The 17,870-nt window shown below is 45.8% G+C and overlaps 1 protein-coding gene across 1 annotated transcript in view; it reads right to left on the bottom strand.

Moving 5' to 3' along the window:
- LOC146858451 (L-asparaginase-like) overlaps positions 1–17,870 on the bottom strand; it is a 335,092-nt gene that overhangs the window by 16,005 nt on the left and 301,217 nt on the right. The window contains exons 5-6 of the mRNA XM_085647122.1: positions 12,705–12,804; positions 12,158–12,220 (exon numbers count right to left, since the gene is read on the bottom strand). Of these exons, the coding sequence (XP_085503248.1) occupies positions 12,158–12,220; positions 12,705–12,804 (163 nt within the window). The remainder of the gene's footprint in view (positions 1–12,157; positions 12,221–12,704; positions 12,805–17,870) is intronic.

Here is a 17,870-nt window from a genome sequence, read left to right on the forward strand (position 1 = left end):
TAACCCATGCGAAGTAACGAATCCCCTCTCCTCTCCGGCCAAAATTATGGCAGCCTCGAATGCGTACTGGCTGTCAGTATAAATATTGATAGTCAGTCCCTCACTTAACTCGCAAGCTCGAAGGAGAGCAACTAGTTCTGCAGCTTGGGCCGATTGATGAGGAACACGTGATGTCTTAACTACAGTATGCAGCGTAGTAATAGAGAACGCTGCAGTGGTGGTGCCATCTGGTAGTTTAAAACAAGAGCCATCGACATATAGTTCCCCTTGTGGGTCAGATAAAAGAACATCAGTCAGGTCTTCCCATCCTTTTGTCTCTTATTTGGTACGAAAAATGCAATCATGCACGTCTATCTCCTCACTTTCAGAAGAAAGGAGTAGTAACGTGGCTCGGTTCAGAGTGGCACATCTTTTAATTGTGACATGTGGCGCAAAGAGGGTCAGTTCATAGCCGGTCAGATGTGCACTGGTGAGGTGCTGTGTCTTCGTTTTGTTCAGAAGTGTATCCACAGCATGAGGTACAATGACTGTGAGATCGGTATCAAGGAGGAGCCCTGCCAATTGTCGGATAGAGACGGCCATAGCCGCGACCACTCTTAGACAGCTCGGGAGGGCTCTCGCGACGTTGCCTGCTATCTGGATGAATGGGAATGCTAAAGAAAGCGTTTTTCAAATCAATCACAGAAAAGAACTTTGCAGTGGAAGGAATTAGCGTCAGAAGGGCGGTGATGTCGGGGACCACTGGGAACCTCATCCATATCATAATCATTGTGATAGTACTGTCTTCCTTGAGGGTCATCAAAATAGTTCTGATCAGAGCAACCCTGCGACGACTCATCTACCTGAACCTTGTCACGACTACCACCACCACCACCCCATCCACGAGGACCCCTTCCTCTGGGGGCCGTAACTTTCTGTAACAACTCCGGGCACTCACTTCACCAGTGGCCCTCCTTCTGACAATACGCACACTGTTCCGGCCCCACAGGTGTACTATTTCTGCTAGTGCGGGGCAGCTGTCGAGCCGGACCGGTGCCACATCCTCCACTGTTCTCCCTAGCTGCCTGCTGCATCAACACCTTCATCTTCAACGCTTTATTCTTCTTCTCCACCTTTTCCTTCTCCTCGTTTTCCCTATGTTCATAATACTGGGCCATATTCAATATCACTGGAGGACGTAGTTCCAGTGCTCTCCGAAGCCTGTAACCGAGTCGCAATCTCGGGAAGCACGTTTGTAACAAATCTGTTAACATACATTCGGTCACCTCCCTCCATTGAATAATCCTGCCCACTGAAAGCCCAAAACACACCTTCAAATCTAGTAAAGAAATCGAATACGCTTTCATCTCTCTTCTGATGACATATTGCTAACTTGTCCCAATCTACCCGTCTAGGTGGGATGAGGGAATGCATGTAAGTGATAATGCGATTCGGCAAAGCTAGCATCTCAGCCCTAGGCTTCTCACTAGGCTTCCTCTCTTTAACCCATGCTCTGATCTCGTCCCAAGTGATACCCAACTCCACAACCTGGTCCTGTGTATGCACCTGCCTCCAAATATCCACCGGTACTAACAAACCGAAAAACATCTCGATATCTGACAACATCATCACTGGTGACGAGGCGGCCTCTGTCAATTCTTTGTAATATGCAGTCAGATTTTTCCTAGGGTCTGGCAACTGACTCTTAAGAGCTAAAACCTCACTCCTTTTCCATGGAGTGTAAACCCATTGTTCTTGAAGGTTGGCCTCTACTCGCTTTCTGATAATGGCATCCTGCTGATTGCACAGCTCCGGTATCTCAGGGTGAAAAATAGGATGGACTTCCCTCATCGGAAACTGGGACACTGTTGTTGGTGTCTTTCTCCGGCAACCTACCACAATAACCAATCAGTGTGGCAACATTACTAAAAACGTCACGTTGGGAGCATATAAATGGTCCCGGATGTCATAAATTATCTGAGGTGCGACACTATTGAAACACTGTTCCCACAACCCTATTAGTGTGGCCGAGAGATATGCTTGAGGGCATGCTGTTGCACAAACGGCTCATAATCTTTCACCACACTTCACACATCCTCCACGCTGTAAATCCGATTCCGAGCTCACTGTGTGGCTTGATCAGCCGCCCTCTTTTTCTCCTCATTCCCTCCATCAGATCAAATCAACACTAGCCCCATTCGTTCTCGAGCTGCTGCTAAATTCCCTTCGTCCGGTCCACGCTCCAGCATCCCAATACTCAGCAATGTCGGGGAAGAGACATTTGAGGAAGACACAATAGATGAAGGGACAGGCACTAAAGTTATTAATGGCTGTGTTGAGGGTGTGAGGGATGGAGAAAGAGCATAAGTGGAAACAATAGGCGTAGCGGGAAGACTTGCAGTCACTGCATCCGCGGCATGTGAAGCTAGAGAAAGAGCAGGAGGTGCCGTAGCTGAAGCAAACAGGTCAAGAGCAGAAGAACCAGCGGTGGAAGCAGGAGGGGTAGAAGACTGAGGCGTCCGGACAGCAGGGTATATTCTCTGCAGGGCATAGGGAGGTGGAGATCGGGTATCTAACAGCTCCTCCACGAATGTATCGCCTTCCTCTCGGGCGACATAAGATTTGTCACATTGCAATCGAAACTTCCTATCAGCACACTCTATACCTTTTTCTATTTTCTCTCTATCATACTCTACTGCTTTCTGAGTCACTGTCTACATCTTCCCTCTCCGGGTTTCCTTTTTTGCTTTCATGCACCTTTGCCTCGCTTCCTTTTGCCATACCTGAAGAGAATCAAACATCGACTGTCTACTTCATTTTGCAAACAATTTATCCTGCAGGAAATTCAGTTTTTGTTCATCTAAGGTACCTGTTAGTGGCCATTGCAGCTTGGCATTGTCTCTCGTATATTTGTGCCATAGTGTACTAAACATAATAGGGCCGATGCAGTGCTTGGTATACATATCAAAGTTCGGGGTGCCTTACGGAGGTGCAGGTTGTCTTTCCTCTAATCGAGCATCAGCAGAACAACAACGGCACCCCAGACACCACAATTTACTCAAATAAGGCTTCCTAATAAGCGACACGTTAACTGCATCAAACAAAGGAAACCAAGAGTCAGTCCTCAGACTGCACTAAAGAGGCAGGCTCAAGCCCCAGGCATTTTCAAGAGTAAGCCAAATCCATTATGTAGCCTGGCAGCGTGTCCGCAGACACTCTGGGGCAGATTTACAAGCCCCTTGCGACACATTTACGCCGCCGTTGCATCACTTCTGTGACGCAACGGCGGCGTAAACCATGCGCCATGTTGCGCTTTATTTACAACGTGACGCATCTAGAGAGATGCGTCACGTTGTATAGCCCTGCGCCACATTAAACCTGCGTCAGGTTTAATGTATGCAGGGTGGGCGTTCCCTCGGAAAAAGCCTCGGAAAAGTGACGCAGTGAAATCTACAGGATTTCACTGAGTCACTTTTCCGATGCTGCTGCGTCAAAACCCTGCACCTGCTTGAAGCAGGCGTACGGCGTGACGCAGCATGTTAGATATGGGCACCCCCTGAGCATTGCTGGAGTTGCGTCGCTCTTGCGACACGACTCCAGCAATGCGCCGCCCTTACGCCATCAGAAGCGTCACGCATCTGTTTATCCTTGCGCCACGATGCGCCGTATTGTAAATACGGCGCATCTGTGGTGGTGCAAAGGAAAACTTGCGTGACGCATCTTACCTGGCCAGTCCTTGTAAATCTGCCCCTACGTATCTAAACGGTCTGCAGGCTCAAACAAGCCAAGAAATGGTCTTCAGACCTTACCCAAGATTATTCAAAATGGCGTCATTTTCACCAAGAATCAAGACCAACTCACCTGGTGCACACAGGTTGAACAAAGTTATTCTCCACTGCCGAGTCTTCGGACCATTCCGTCAGATCCAAGGGTTTCGCCTTTCAGGATCCAAGCTGGAACGACCACTGGGCAATCAGACAGCCGGGGCAGTTGTGTGTACTAGGCTCTATCATGCAGAGATCCCGATCCACCCATCCCACCCAACGTGGCCCCTTCCTCTCCACCCATCCGCGTGCGAAGACGGGTCAGCCTGATGGAGTCCCTGTTGGGCGCCAACTGAAGGAAGTGACCCGATTAGGGCCACCGGGTCACTCACGACCACCTCTCTGCCTTCCAAGAAATGATGAGTCGATGAGACAGTAGAGAATACAAACCAAGTTATTTATTAGCAATTGCACTCGAGCGGAGTCCAGTCAGACTAGCCTCCTGAGATGCTACCGAGGGGACTGACTTCAGAACACTTGGTAAAACATAATATGCATTTTAAACACCCCTAAAGACCCGCCCAGACTGGAATCTTCCAGCTTGGGCACTGATGAACAAAGGAGGTACCGAAGGATGAGCTACCACCTGCAGAACGGGTACATGTTATCACATTCTCAAGGTTGTCTTGTCCAGGCTCAACGCTCTCTAGTGTGGGAGCAGGGTTACGAGAGAGGAATGGCATGCGAAAACAGTATAAGCTATCCATTAGTGCATTAGGATTCAACCTTGAATACGATAAGAAGAAGTAGCTCAAAGCAGCTTTTTGCTGAGGCAGACAGTTCATGAGACAGAAGATTACTTTCGATCACAGTACAAAATGGCGGTTAAAAACAAAATGGTGCCGCAAATGCTAACTTAACTCGCACAATGCTAGAAGGATTGGCTAGACGCATTTGCAGTCCAACAGCAGTAGCACAGTTGCAGACTCTCATGGTGCACCATGAACTGGAAGATATCTGGCGCCGCCGCCACCTGCACAAACCAAAGGGCACGTGCATGTCCGCAGCGGGCCCCACATGGTCCAGAATAGACTTTTGGCTGACCTTGAAGGATGTAGTAGCATGGGTGTCCAAGGCCACACACCTTGCTCGCACCCAATCCGACCATGCCCTGGCAATGCTTGAGTTCGCATTACCAGGTGCCCCAGCAGAGCTTTCAACTTTGAGACCAAGTTTTCAGAGATGCGATTCGCTCTGCCATGCACTTTGCATTGAATGAAGGCACAGTAGAATCCCCCTCCACATTGTGAAAAGCATTTAAATCGGTCATCAGGACTGAATGTATCAGGCGGGCGTGCTAAGCTCACAACGAGGACATCTCAAGCGCCTCAAGAGAGAGATACAGGAGCTCGAAACTGAATATTTCACCACCAATCAGATGGGGCACCTACCCTGATTTGACCCCCTTTCTGGACAGCTACCGTGTCTAAGTGATGGCCAGCGTAGATACCTGGATGAGCCGCTCTCGGAGGAGGAGGTGATCGGTGTGATCCGAGCCGTGCAAGGAGATAAGGCTCCAGGAGTAGACGGACTGACGTCCGCTTTTTATAAGGAGTTTGCCCCGCTACTAGCGCCACATCTCCTCAACACGTATGAGGAGTCGCTGGAGCGGGGCACACTCCCTTCCCTCCCTTCGAGAGGCACTAATCATCACAATTCTTAAATCAGAAAAGGACCCGCAGCTGTGCGACTCCAACAGACCGCTCTCGATGATTAACTTGAACAATAAAACCCTTGCCAAACTGAAAGCAACTCGGCTACTCCCACTGTTGCCCACGGTGCTGCGACCCGACCAGTTTGGCTTTGTCCCCAGTATGGGCATTGCTCACAAACTCTGCACCTTTTTTGCGACCATACAAGAAATAGGTCCCTCCCTCCGAGCTGCTGCAATCTTTCTTGTTGCCACCAAGGCTTTTGATACCTTGGAATGGCCATATCTTTTTACACTTCTCTCCCGAGTCGGCGTTAGCCCCACCTTTTAAAAAAAGGTTGCTCTGCTGTACTCTGCACCGACTGCGAGGCTTTGAATACATGGCATAATCTCCTCCCCCATTTCGGTAGCCCGTGGCATGAGACAGGGGTGTCTGCTGTCACCCCTTCCCTTTGCAATGACCAAGGAGCCTCTGGCTGCCCAATTAAGACAGCATTCCGCACATCACAGCCTAGCATTCGTTCCAAGAGTGATTCTGGTATCCATGTATGCTACCGATGTAGCCATGTATGTCAAGCGCCCGGCGGAGAATCTTGATCCCCTAATCCAAGAAATTATTCAGTTCAACGGTCTATCGGGTGTCACCATAAACTGGGGGAAATCGATCATCTTCCCGCTGACCATGGCCACAGACCGGGTCCAGTAGGAATTCCCACTTAGTTGGGCAGAGACCCCGGTGAAATATTTGGAAATCTGGCTCGGTCGTGACACCGAAGAGCTCTGGCGTTACAACTACGGGAAACTCATGGACTGGCTTGAGAGTCGGATAGGCCGTTAGATGGCACTTCCTCTATCCCTTGTGGGACGACTAGCCATAGCAAAGATGGTGGTGCTCCCTAAGTTCCTGTCTTTGGCAATCTCCTGCACCCTCTCAGCGATGTTTTTAGGCGTAGACTGCACTTTAACCTGATTAATCTCGCCTGGCCTGGCAAGCAGCACAGGGTTGCCTGGGAGACACTAATGCTGCCATTTGAGCAAGGGGGCCTGGGGACCCAGAACATGGAGCTACATCACAATTGCTCCATGGCCCAGTTCGGGTTCTACTGGCCATACCCGACCCAATTCATGGCGTACACCGTGCCAGAACATGACCAGGCAGCCCAACGCCGTTACATATGGCCCTGCACAGGCCTCAGCCCAGGCCGCGCTCAGAGGTGAACACGGTCGGCTGCACAGTTTGCGCATGGCAAGAGCTGAGACGCAGAGCACACCTTGAGACAATGTATGCTCCCTCGATACCTCTGATGAGACATCCCGCATTACACTTCGCAGCAGAGACGGGCGCATGCCAGAGATTGAGAAGCTCCAGCTCCACACTATGGGAAACACGTTTCCCAACGGTACCTTCATATCACTAGACAGAACAATTGATGGCAAAAACATGGGCCTATTCAACAGAATGACACACTACCAGCTTCGAATGGCGATGCGTAACCTCTTTGCCTCCTTCCCGATAGTGTCCCCAATGTTCCAGGTGCTGGAGGAGTTTTTGGGGAACCCGTCACTGCGCAAACTCATCACCCGGCTATACTCCAGCATGCAGTGCACAGCACCGGTCAGTGTCCCTTTTTGGCGACGCGTGTGGCAGGAGATACTGCGGTTCCCCCTGGAGGAGGATAAATGGGTGTACTGCTGCGCGCAGGCTAGGGCGTTGTCTCCTAATTAGAGATTGAGGCTAATCCACTTTAAGTTCATACATAGACTATATAGGGCCCCTGTATGGCTGCACAGAATTGGCCTGATTGAGGAAGCACGCTGTATGCGGTGTCAGGCACCAGATGCAACATTCTTGCACCTTGCCTGGACCTGCCCAGGAATCACACGATACTGGGGACTTATATTTGAAGTGCTGGAGGGGATACGTTTGAGCGTTTCCTCCTGCTGGCTTTGCTTGGATATGTGCGCAATGTGCCAACAACAATTAGGAAACTAGCGGCTATGCTTTTATTGCTGGCTAAGTGGAGAATCGCGATGTGCTTGGGTCAACGTAGGTGCCCGGGCGTCACCGACTGGCTCTAGGATGCGGCGTTCTGCCCCGATCAGCTGTCCAAATACTGGGAACTGATGCCTGCACACGCACACCCTCGGGATATATGGGAACCACTGCAGAGCTACCGCCGATCCCACCCCCTGGCCCAAACTGAGACCCCAGGGGAGACGGGTAGGGAGACGCGGGGTGGATGGGGGCCCACTTGCGTACGTATAGCGCACACTCGGGTAGCCTGTACACACGCCACCCAGGAAGCCAGAGAGCACCATTCCCCCTCCTCTTTCCCCCCCTCTCTTTCCTACCTTTCTCCCTTCTTGACTTTGCTCCTGCAGGAGGTGGGTGGGGGGAGCATACAATGGTACATTGAAATTGGGACACCAGCACGAGAACTGTAGACAATGATCAAGATTCAGTATCAAGAACCACTGGACATTTCCACTGGCCGTATGCACTTTCACAACTGTCCCAATGTAAACATAATGCTATCAATGTACTGTGTTGGTTTTGGTATTCAATAAAAAAAAAAATAATAATTGTTGGGTACAAAGATTATAGAGTAAGATTACCCAAGAAATTGGCTTAATGTTCTTTGAAGTTTTATAACGAATGGCACAATTAACCAGGGTTACAACGTGCCATGTTAATGGCATGTTGAACACGGTTAAACATGGTTTTATTATGAACTGGTTGAGTACTTTTAAACAAAATGTGATTTATTTGCAGGAAATACATTTTAAATAAACAACCCAAACTTAGCAATTCATAGGTTGTTTTCCCATTTTCTTTTTGCTTCTTCCAGTGTTGCAATGATGGGTGTGGTAATTTATTTTTCTTCTAATATAAACTGGCAAAGAGGAGAAGCCAAGAATGATGAATTAGGTAGATTAATCTGGGTTAAAGACTTCAATATAATTTTGTTAAATATTATGGACCTGTTGAGGACGAAGTAGTGGCAGTATGCCAGCTTTATAAGATTGCTATGGATGTGATTGTGCCTACCGTTCTGGGCGGTGATTTTATTTTGATACAAAATGCAAAGTTAGTTTCTTCAGGAAAGGGAAAAGGCAATTAAAACCTAAAATGCCAGCACTCTTGCAACAATTTAAGCAAGATTATACTTTTTTGGATCCATGCACTCAAATTTCCCTGATACTTCACAATACACATGTTTTCTTAAACAATTAAAAACTGCCTCTCGGGTTTACTTTTTTTTATTTCCCATATTATGATGATAAAATAAACTTGTATCTGGTCTATTGCCTTTTCAGGTCATTTAATTGTTACTCTAGAAATTCTGATAGAGGGTTATCCCTGGCCTTCTTGTGGGGAAACTCGGCCAATAGGTAGACTTATCCCATGGTTGTCCAAAGTAAGATCAAATAAGAACCCTATCCGGAGACAAACCAGGAAGTTATTAAGAGTTAAGAAAGGAATATATTCTCACGTAAGCATTATAAAGGGTTGTATCAGACGTCTGATTGGATCTCACAAGAGAATGTGGAGAAATGTCTTAACTCTATTAACCTACCAACACTTTTGGAAGACCAGCAACAAAGTCTCATAATGAAAGCAACTTCCAAGGAGATATAGGACGTTTTATGCCATTGGATAATGTAAAGGGATGTGGTAGTGATGGGATCCCAACAGAGGTCTATAAGGATTTTTTCCCTGAATTGGCACCCTTCCTAATAGAACTCTTTAATCAAATTCTATTGGGTTATTCCAACACCTTCCTCTTTGGCCAAAACAGTAGTAATTAGTTTTGTGATAAATATAAGCCACCTAATAATTGTAACTCCTACAGGCTGATAAGCTTTCTGAACTCTTATTACAAACTGTTTACAAAGATTCTGTAGATATGAACATATTAAGCCTATTGATCAAAAAAGTATTCTGAAAGATCAAAATGAATTCTTATCATTAAGATCAATTGTAGCAAATACAAGTTATCTGGTCCAGGCATTTGACTTCTTTTTAGCTAATAAAGTGAAAGTTATGAAAGTAATGATCGATGGCAAGAAGGCCATTGATCTAGTTAAGTGGTTCTTGCTAAATATAAATTCTCCATACAATTTTTAACAATGCTTCAACACTTCTCTATGAATTGAGTAGCTAGAATTGTTATAAATTGAAAGGAGATAGGATATGCAGCAATTAATAGCGGTACCCTTCAGGAGTTTTTGATGTTGCCTATTTAATTTCATGTTTCATCAAGAATACGTAATGATCCTTCAGTTCTACCACATTGTCCAAATTGTATGTTTTATTGGACGATATTATTCATTATTCAAAAGCAGAGAAAGATGATATTCAAGGGACTCTGGATAGAATTCAAGAGTTTACTGTGGCCGAGTGCTAAAAAATTAATAATTCAAAGTCAAAGATTTCCTTATTTAGGCATAAGAAGAGTGATCTTCCAGAACATTTAAGACAACAATCTTCCCCCCCCAATGGTCAATTCAATACCTAGGGATATTTGTTACATCCAATTTTTCAGATCTATATGACCTGAATTACATTACTGAGCTTAAAAATGTTCATAACCTACTCAACCGATGGTCTTGTTGACTGGTATTGTTAATTGGTCATGTCTCTCTCATTAAAATGTCAATTTTAACATTATTTTTATTTTTGTTTGGCAATGTTCAAATCAAAATGAATCACACTTATTTCCAGGACACTGATTAATTAATTTGCATATATATTTAAAATGATAAATATCCACGGGTCCAATTTTCATCAATTAAATAAGGAGATGGGGTAGAACTGCCTCATCTCAGACTTTACTTCTAAACTACTCTTTTACATTGTCTTACACATATTAATCACAAAGGGGATATGATACCTTTTTTCTTATTAAAATGGTAAGAGAATCGAAAAATGATCATCCAGTCTTTCGAAAGTTAGCAAAACGTCCAAAGACAAGATATAAGATGTTACATGCGGATTAAGAAGTTATGTAAAGAATATAGGATTTCTGGTTGTTTTTTTTTATATTGCTGAAAGAGTGTCTTTATTCGAGGTTGGATACGTCAAAACACATAATACAGAAGTGGAACAAAAAAGGGATTAATCAAGTAGGAGAGTTTGTATCAAATCAACTGTAGAAAGTTGGCTTAGTGGCTTAGTGCTGCCTGGTAAATATTGAGGAGGACCCTGCGCCACCGCAGCGTCGCAAAACCTGATGCTCCGGTGGCGTAGCCTCATTGTAAATGAGGCCCTTGGTTTGTAATAAGCTTTTGATTGATGTGTTTTTTTTCAATTATACTGTCGTAATGCACTTTATCTTTGCACTTATTTTCACACTTTTTAGACTTTTGCATTCAAGCTGCTAATGTTTGTAATGCACCTAATGTATGCTCTTATGTTTGATTAAATATTTGCTTATTTTAGGGTTGCTGAATACATTTTTAAAAACGTACCTGCTTGCCAGTGCCAGACAATTTGGGCCTCATTTATGAGGCCCTACTGGCACTATTGTGCCGCCGGAACATCACTTTTTTGATGTTCCAGTGGCGCAATGTGCCACTGGCTTATTTATAAGGCCAAATAAAGCCGTGTTACATGGTTTTTCATGGCCTTATAAATAAGTGCCCCTTTCATGCAGTAAACTGCGTGAAAGGGGCATTCCATGGGTGTTGCTGGGGGTGTTCCCAGCAACGTCCATGGCTTTTTAAAACTGACCCAGATTTACGAGAAATCCTAAGTCTGAGGCAGTGACAAAAACCTATGCTTCCTAACAAGAGGCGTAAGGGAAGCACAACGAGGAGAAATATCTTTATTTCTCCTCGTTTTTCATTTTTCAATGTGTGCTGTATTCTTCAGTGCACATAGAAAGAGGAAAAAGACCCTTGTGATTTTCTTTGTGCAGGAAGGTTTCCCCGCAACTCAGGCACCCTTGCATCATGGTGCAAAGGTGCCTGTGTTGGCACATGGCAGCCCAATGTGCGCCGGAGCATGGGAAAAGGACAGGAATGCACCGTAAGTAATAGATACTGCGCATTCCCTCCCTTTTATTTTGCCGTACGGCAGCGTGGCAAAAAACACATGAATGAGGCCCCTTAGGTTTCCCAGTGCTTTGTTCTTATCTGCTACTATCTGAACAAAAACTTTTTCTTCAACTCCACTCCATTGTAGCACAGTATAACACTACCATTACGGCGTACAAGAGGGCAAAACATAGGAGAACATAGAAAATACTGGACAGAAACTATTTGCCCTGAATTGTTACTCTAATAATAGTATTAATATATAAATACCCCATAACTTAACATTTAATAATACGAAATCACATACAAACATTACATTAACAATACATAAGATGCAACATCTTTGCTTCGCACTGATAACTGTATGTAATGCTGGTATTGTTCTTTCTTGTTGGTCTCTCACAAAATCAATAAAACTTGATTATCAAAAAAACAATTCATAAGATGCAATAATAATACACACAGCTCATCACAGAATAAATGTGATTTACAAAAACTATATTTATAGATAGTTCGACATGCCATATAATCATGTTGAATGATTGTCAGGGGTTGCACTTTAGTAAATATTGGCAAAATTATTAGCAAGTCCACTACCAAATCGCCTCAGAGTATCATTGTTTAGAATGGCACCAATTCGTTAAGTCAGAGTATAAAACATTACCTCTGTGTTTGCACCGTTCTGCAAGAGGAGCATTACCATCTCCAAATGGTTGTTGTTCACCGCCTGTGGAGGATAAATGAAATATCAAAAGGCGGAAATCCCTATATAATATATAATATAAAGAACAAGCTCTGCATGATCTTCTTTCATGAACTTCCTGGCCACCCACAGGTTATTTCAGTCGTATCTAAACCACCAGTACTGATCCTATTATATCAACAACAGTATGGAAACGAAGCAAGTACCGTCTACAAATCATACTGTGGAGATTCAGAGAAAGCACAACTTACTACGTTGCAGCACATGGAGACATGTCATGCAAGTACCAGCACCTGTAGTGTTACATGGGTGCATTCTTTGACCATGTCATCTTTTCTATAAAGCTTCTTCAACGTCCAAAAAGCCCATACAATAGTTATAATATGAAAAAATAAATAGCTTTAATATAAACATCTGTAAAAGACACAAAGAAGGCCTTTGGATGTCCAGGAACGACTAGATCTAAAGGAAGGTTGACATAATGCTTGTAAAAACAACTAGGTCTCACCGCGTGAAGAGGCGTCCGGTTGTCGTAGTCGGTGTGATTGCAGCTGATGCCACTAGCGAGCCAGGCTTCCATCTGCTTCAAGTCATCAGCAAACACAAGGCTGAAAAGCAAAAGAGCATATAAGTAGGTCTGCATGCGAGCAGAAACACTTTCATGCAAGAGCAAGTGCTCTCACAGCCAAATCACCAAATGAAGGAAGTTAAATAGGGTTTAATGACTCTAAGGCAGAGGTCTTCAAACTTTTGTAGGTTGAGCCCCCCAGCTGAATTTTTGTTAGATGTTGGGCCCCCCCACCACCTGACAGAAATTTCTGGAATTGACAGCCACGTGCATATTCCGGGCATATCCAGCAAATAATGTTCAATACAATAAGAGTGTTAAGTAAACGGCAGGTTTGTGAGTGGGTGTGGTGAAATGACAGAGGCTTATCACACAGCTCAAAACACCACTTTCCAAGATAAAAATGTGCGCAAATTGTTTTTACTAGGATGCTTTGTTTTACACATGAGATAGATTGATAATAACACCACAAACATAAATGTTAGAGGTGTGTCTGTTTTTCAGAGACGGTCAATCTGTGGATGGATTTTTGCTATGCCATCCTCAGGTTGTGCTCCACGTCCAGTCTTGAACGGTACTTAGTCTTTAATGCCACAAGTGCTGAGAACCCAATCTCACATAAAAAGGACGAGCTGAAAGGCAAGAGAGTTTTGATAGCAGTTTCTCCCAAAGCTGAATATTCTGCAGACATTTTCAGCCAAGACGGGGACTGTAAGGGAGACAGTGTTGTCAGATTTTTCAAGCACTCCCTAGCTCAGAGCTGGTACACGAGAAACAAATCTTCTCTAGAAATCATTACCAAACGTTTTAGGCAGCATTATAATGGGATAATTGCCCACCAACCAGTTATGATTTACTTTCAGCTCTGCCATACCCTATTTAGTCAGGTTACTAACGGTGCACAGGCACTGTAGTCGAAATTCTAAAAGCGTTTACATCTAATATTTAGAGATAGTGATGTGATTTCACTGTTGTAACAAAGCAGCAGCCCACTAATTTTACAATGAATAATATCTGTGATATCCTCCAATTTCTCATATGTGAGGACCTTCTTGGATCTAACTTTTTTATGGTTAACTTTTTTTATGGTTGTTGCATGAAACAAACATTTCTCTGCAAATAGTAATAGACTCCCTCACATCAATCACATTAAAAAGAAATTAAACAAAACGGTATTTGCAAGAATCTGTTGAGGAATTATTCCAAGCCATCAGGGCAAAAACAGAACTGTCTCTATCAAGGAGCCCCTGGAAGGCTGGATTGCAGTGCATTTAGATGTCTCCATTTGTAATTTAGGATGAAAACCTTGATGGGGCACGACATGCCCATACTTGTGTACAGGGGTGAGTGAGGTGACCATATGAATTTGGGTGCGCATTTTAGTGCAGAGTGGGACAAATAAATGTATGGTTAGGGGTGGGGATTATTTGAGTGAGATTGCAGATTGAGCAGTGAGGGGGACAGGTGTGGGAAGTATCACATGAGTGCAGGTTGAGTAGTGTGATCGTTTGACTGCAGGGTGAGGTACAGGGTGAACAGCGCCAGTGCATTGTGAGTGCAGAGTGATCACTGTGAGTGGAGGGTCAGTGGGTGAATGGTGTGAGTGCATGGTGATAAGTGTGAGTGCATTGTGATCGCTGTTGGTGCAGAGTGATCACTGTGAGTGGAGGGTAAGTGGGTGAATGGTGTGAGTGTATCGGATCAGTGTGAGTGCAGGGTGAGGGTGAAAGTGAAGGGCGAGAATGAGGGGCAAGTTGTCTGAATGCAAGGTGCAATCCCAGACACTTGAAGTAACTCAGCATGTTATTGACAGCAGCCTAGGGTTTCAAATGTGTTAATCTATTGCTATTATGGCAGTAACCAGGGATCAGGGTGGAGGAAAGAAATAATGTGTTGATCCCTCAACAAACTTCCAGTCTTATGATTAGGGTTGCCAGCTCATTATTTTGATGTCACAGACTGTATAAAAATAAGAAGTCTCTAAAGCTGTATTTTCAGCACTTGTCTGTGCATACTGTGAACAGCAAATATAAATAGAAATAACTTTTAATTGTTTTCTAGAGCTACTTGAATGATTCATGACTGATAATAAAAGGGAACTAAGACAGAAAAGTCACATTACAAATAAATACATACTTCTTCATTTATAACCATATTTAGTGTCAAGACAAGCAATTTGCAGGCTGTTTATACAACACATGGCTGGCTGGCATTTTGCGCGTCTGCCTGTGTAATTTTAAAAGAAACCTTCAGGGACGTTTTAAGGATTTTGGGGGCCCTGGGCTAAATGTATTTTGGGGGGCCCTGTTTGGACCAGCTTTGATTTTATGATCCATTCTCAGCTCTTTCATGCATTCTTTGGTCAAATACTAAATGTGTGTACATCTGATATTTAGGGATAGTGATGTGTGTTTTCAGTATGTAACACAACAGCAGTTCACTAACATTACTAAAAAATAATCTGTCACACCCTCCCATTTATCATATGCGATGTCCTGTATTGATCGAAAATAAACTTTTTATATGGATGTTGCATGACGCATAAACACATTTTGTCTGCAAAATGTCTATAATAGACTCTTAAACATTAAAAATGAATGATAGAAAAACGCTATTTACAATATTGTGTTTAAAAAAATGTCAAGGTCATGGGGGCAAGACTCTTTAGAACAGAGCTGGCTGTTTCAGCCCCCCACCCCCCTCACCCCCTTTGAAAGGCTGGGGCCCTGGGCCAGAGCCCACTTTGCCCATGCCTTAAAACGTCTCTGAAAACTTTGGGGCATATCAGCAACAACCGGCGATAATTATCGCTAAGCGCACTTAGCGCTAGGATAATTGTCGCTGGCTAGCGTGGATTTTTATCGCTGAGATAGCATGCTATTAGCAACGCTTATCTCAAAAGCGATAAAAATCCTCACGCTAACTGCCTAATGTGAGATTTTTGCTGGAAACCCAGCGATAATCTCACGCAATGTGGCGTTAGCTTGTTGATAGGGCCCCACAAACTTAGCCATGATATCCACCTTCCATAGGATATCATGGCTAAGTCAGTCCTGAAGCAGGCGTAAGAAAAGTAGCGATAACAGGGGTTATCGCTACTTTTCTTGCCACTATGCTTCATAGCGTGGGGCTTGATGATAGGAGAAATGTCGCTTAGTCAAGTCAGGAACTCATTAGAGATGCAAAGGTTGGCGTTAGGAATTCCTACGCTAACGCAAGTTGTCATGCGTTAGCGTGAGCTTGCTAATTAGGCGATAAAATTATCGCCGCTTTTCGGCCAAAAATGGCTGCAAAAGCGACGATAATTCTATTGCCTCGCCTTGCTGATATGCCCCCTATTCTCCTTTCTGAGAAAAGCTAACTCACCCAGGAGGTGGTTAATTCATAGAGCTGAAATGCTTCAGCTGCAGTGGGAAGCAAGGGGTCTCCTCTGCCGAAGGAACAGGACTGTCTGTTCGATTCCTTTTGGTTTTAGCAGAGGACACATTCTGCCTCCCACTGCAGCTGAAGCATTTCAGCTCTATGAATTAACCCCCTCCTGGGAGAGTTAGCAAGTCAAACGCATGGGCACGTAGTGCCCCATCGATTTCCCCTCCCTCCCCCCTCCAACCATACCGGAGTTCTCCAAGAAGACTTACGATGCAGGGAACGAAGGTAAGATTAGAGTGAAGTTCGCGCCCCCCCTGAGATGGTGTCGCGCCCCCCCCCCCAGGCGCGCCCCACAGATTGAAGAACTCCGCTCTAAGGTGTGATCATGAGAATTAACCCTATTACTGAAGCATTTTTAGCGTCATCATTGCTAGTTTCTCAATTTATTTGAAATTGGCTTTCAAAGGTCCTCCTTTTAAGTTAGTCACAGATTTCTATTTGACAGGCAGCACGATGTAATGAGGGAATGATGTAGGACCCTCGACCCTGTTCACAGGCCAGGTCGCTCCCCCACCGCGTCAGCATCCCCCTTGCTGCCTCTGTGATTCCTGCCTTTTCCCGCCGTTTTTTCACGCTTTCCCGCTCCCGCCGCTGCCTCCCCTGCGGCCCCGCCCCCCGCGCCTGATTCGCCACCCGCTCCCCCTCCCAGCTGCTCCTCCCTCCCTCGCCCCCTTCTTAATGGAGGCCGCTGCGCACTAAGAGAGCGACCCTCGACCCTGTTCACAGGCCAGGTCGCTCTGGGACCTGCTCGACACCCTCGCCCCAGACGTGGCCTTCCTCACCGAGACCTGGTGGAACGACTCCTCGGCACCCGACATCGCCATAGCCATCCCGGATGGCTACAAGATCACCCACAGGGACCGCGCCAATGGAATCGGAGGAGGAATAGCCATTGTCTACAAGTCCACCCTCAAGGTCACCACCCACGCAGACGACACCCTCAACACCGCCGAACACCTGCACTTCCAGATCCACACCGACCCCAACACCACCCTCAGAGGAAAACTCATCTACAGATCCCCCGGACCCTGGGCTCAGTTCAGCGACTCCATCGCCGACCTCGCCAGCACCCACGCACTCGCCTCCACGGACTACATCCTCCTCAGGGACCTGAATTTCCACCTCGAGAACAACAACGACGCCAACTCCGCCACTCTGATCGAAACCTCGCCAACCTCGGCCTCAGACAACTCGTCACCGCACCCACCCACGCCGCAGGCCACACGCTGGACGCCGTCTTCTCCACAAGCACCCACATCGCCTTCGACCACACCTCCGAACCCAACTGGACCGACCACCGCTGCATCCACTTCACCTTCAAAAAACCAACCACGCACCATCGCACCCAACAGCTACCGTGCCGCTGCTGGAACAAAGTCACCGAAGACCAGCTGACCACCACCCTCGCTCCCAGAACCCACTTACCAACCCCACCTGCCCTGACGCCGCAGCCCGCAACCTCAGACAGTGGCTCGACGACTGCGCCAACACCCTCGCCCCACTCAAGAGACCATCCAACAGCCACGCCAGCAGGAGAGCCACCTGGTTCACCGACGAGCTCCTGACCTCCAAATGCACCTGCCGTAAGCTGAACAAGAAATGGCTCCACAAACAAATGCCAGAAAACCACGCAGCCCACAAGGACGCCACCCGCAGACATCACCACCTCATCAGACT

This window comes from Triturus cristatus, chromosome 3_2, assembly GCF_964204655.1.
Source record: "Triturus cristatus chromosome 3_2, aTriCri1.1, whole genome shotgun sequence".
In the NCBI taxonomy this organism is placed as follows: Eukaryota; Metazoa; Chordata; class Amphibia; order Caudata; family Salamandridae; genus Triturus; species Triturus cristatus.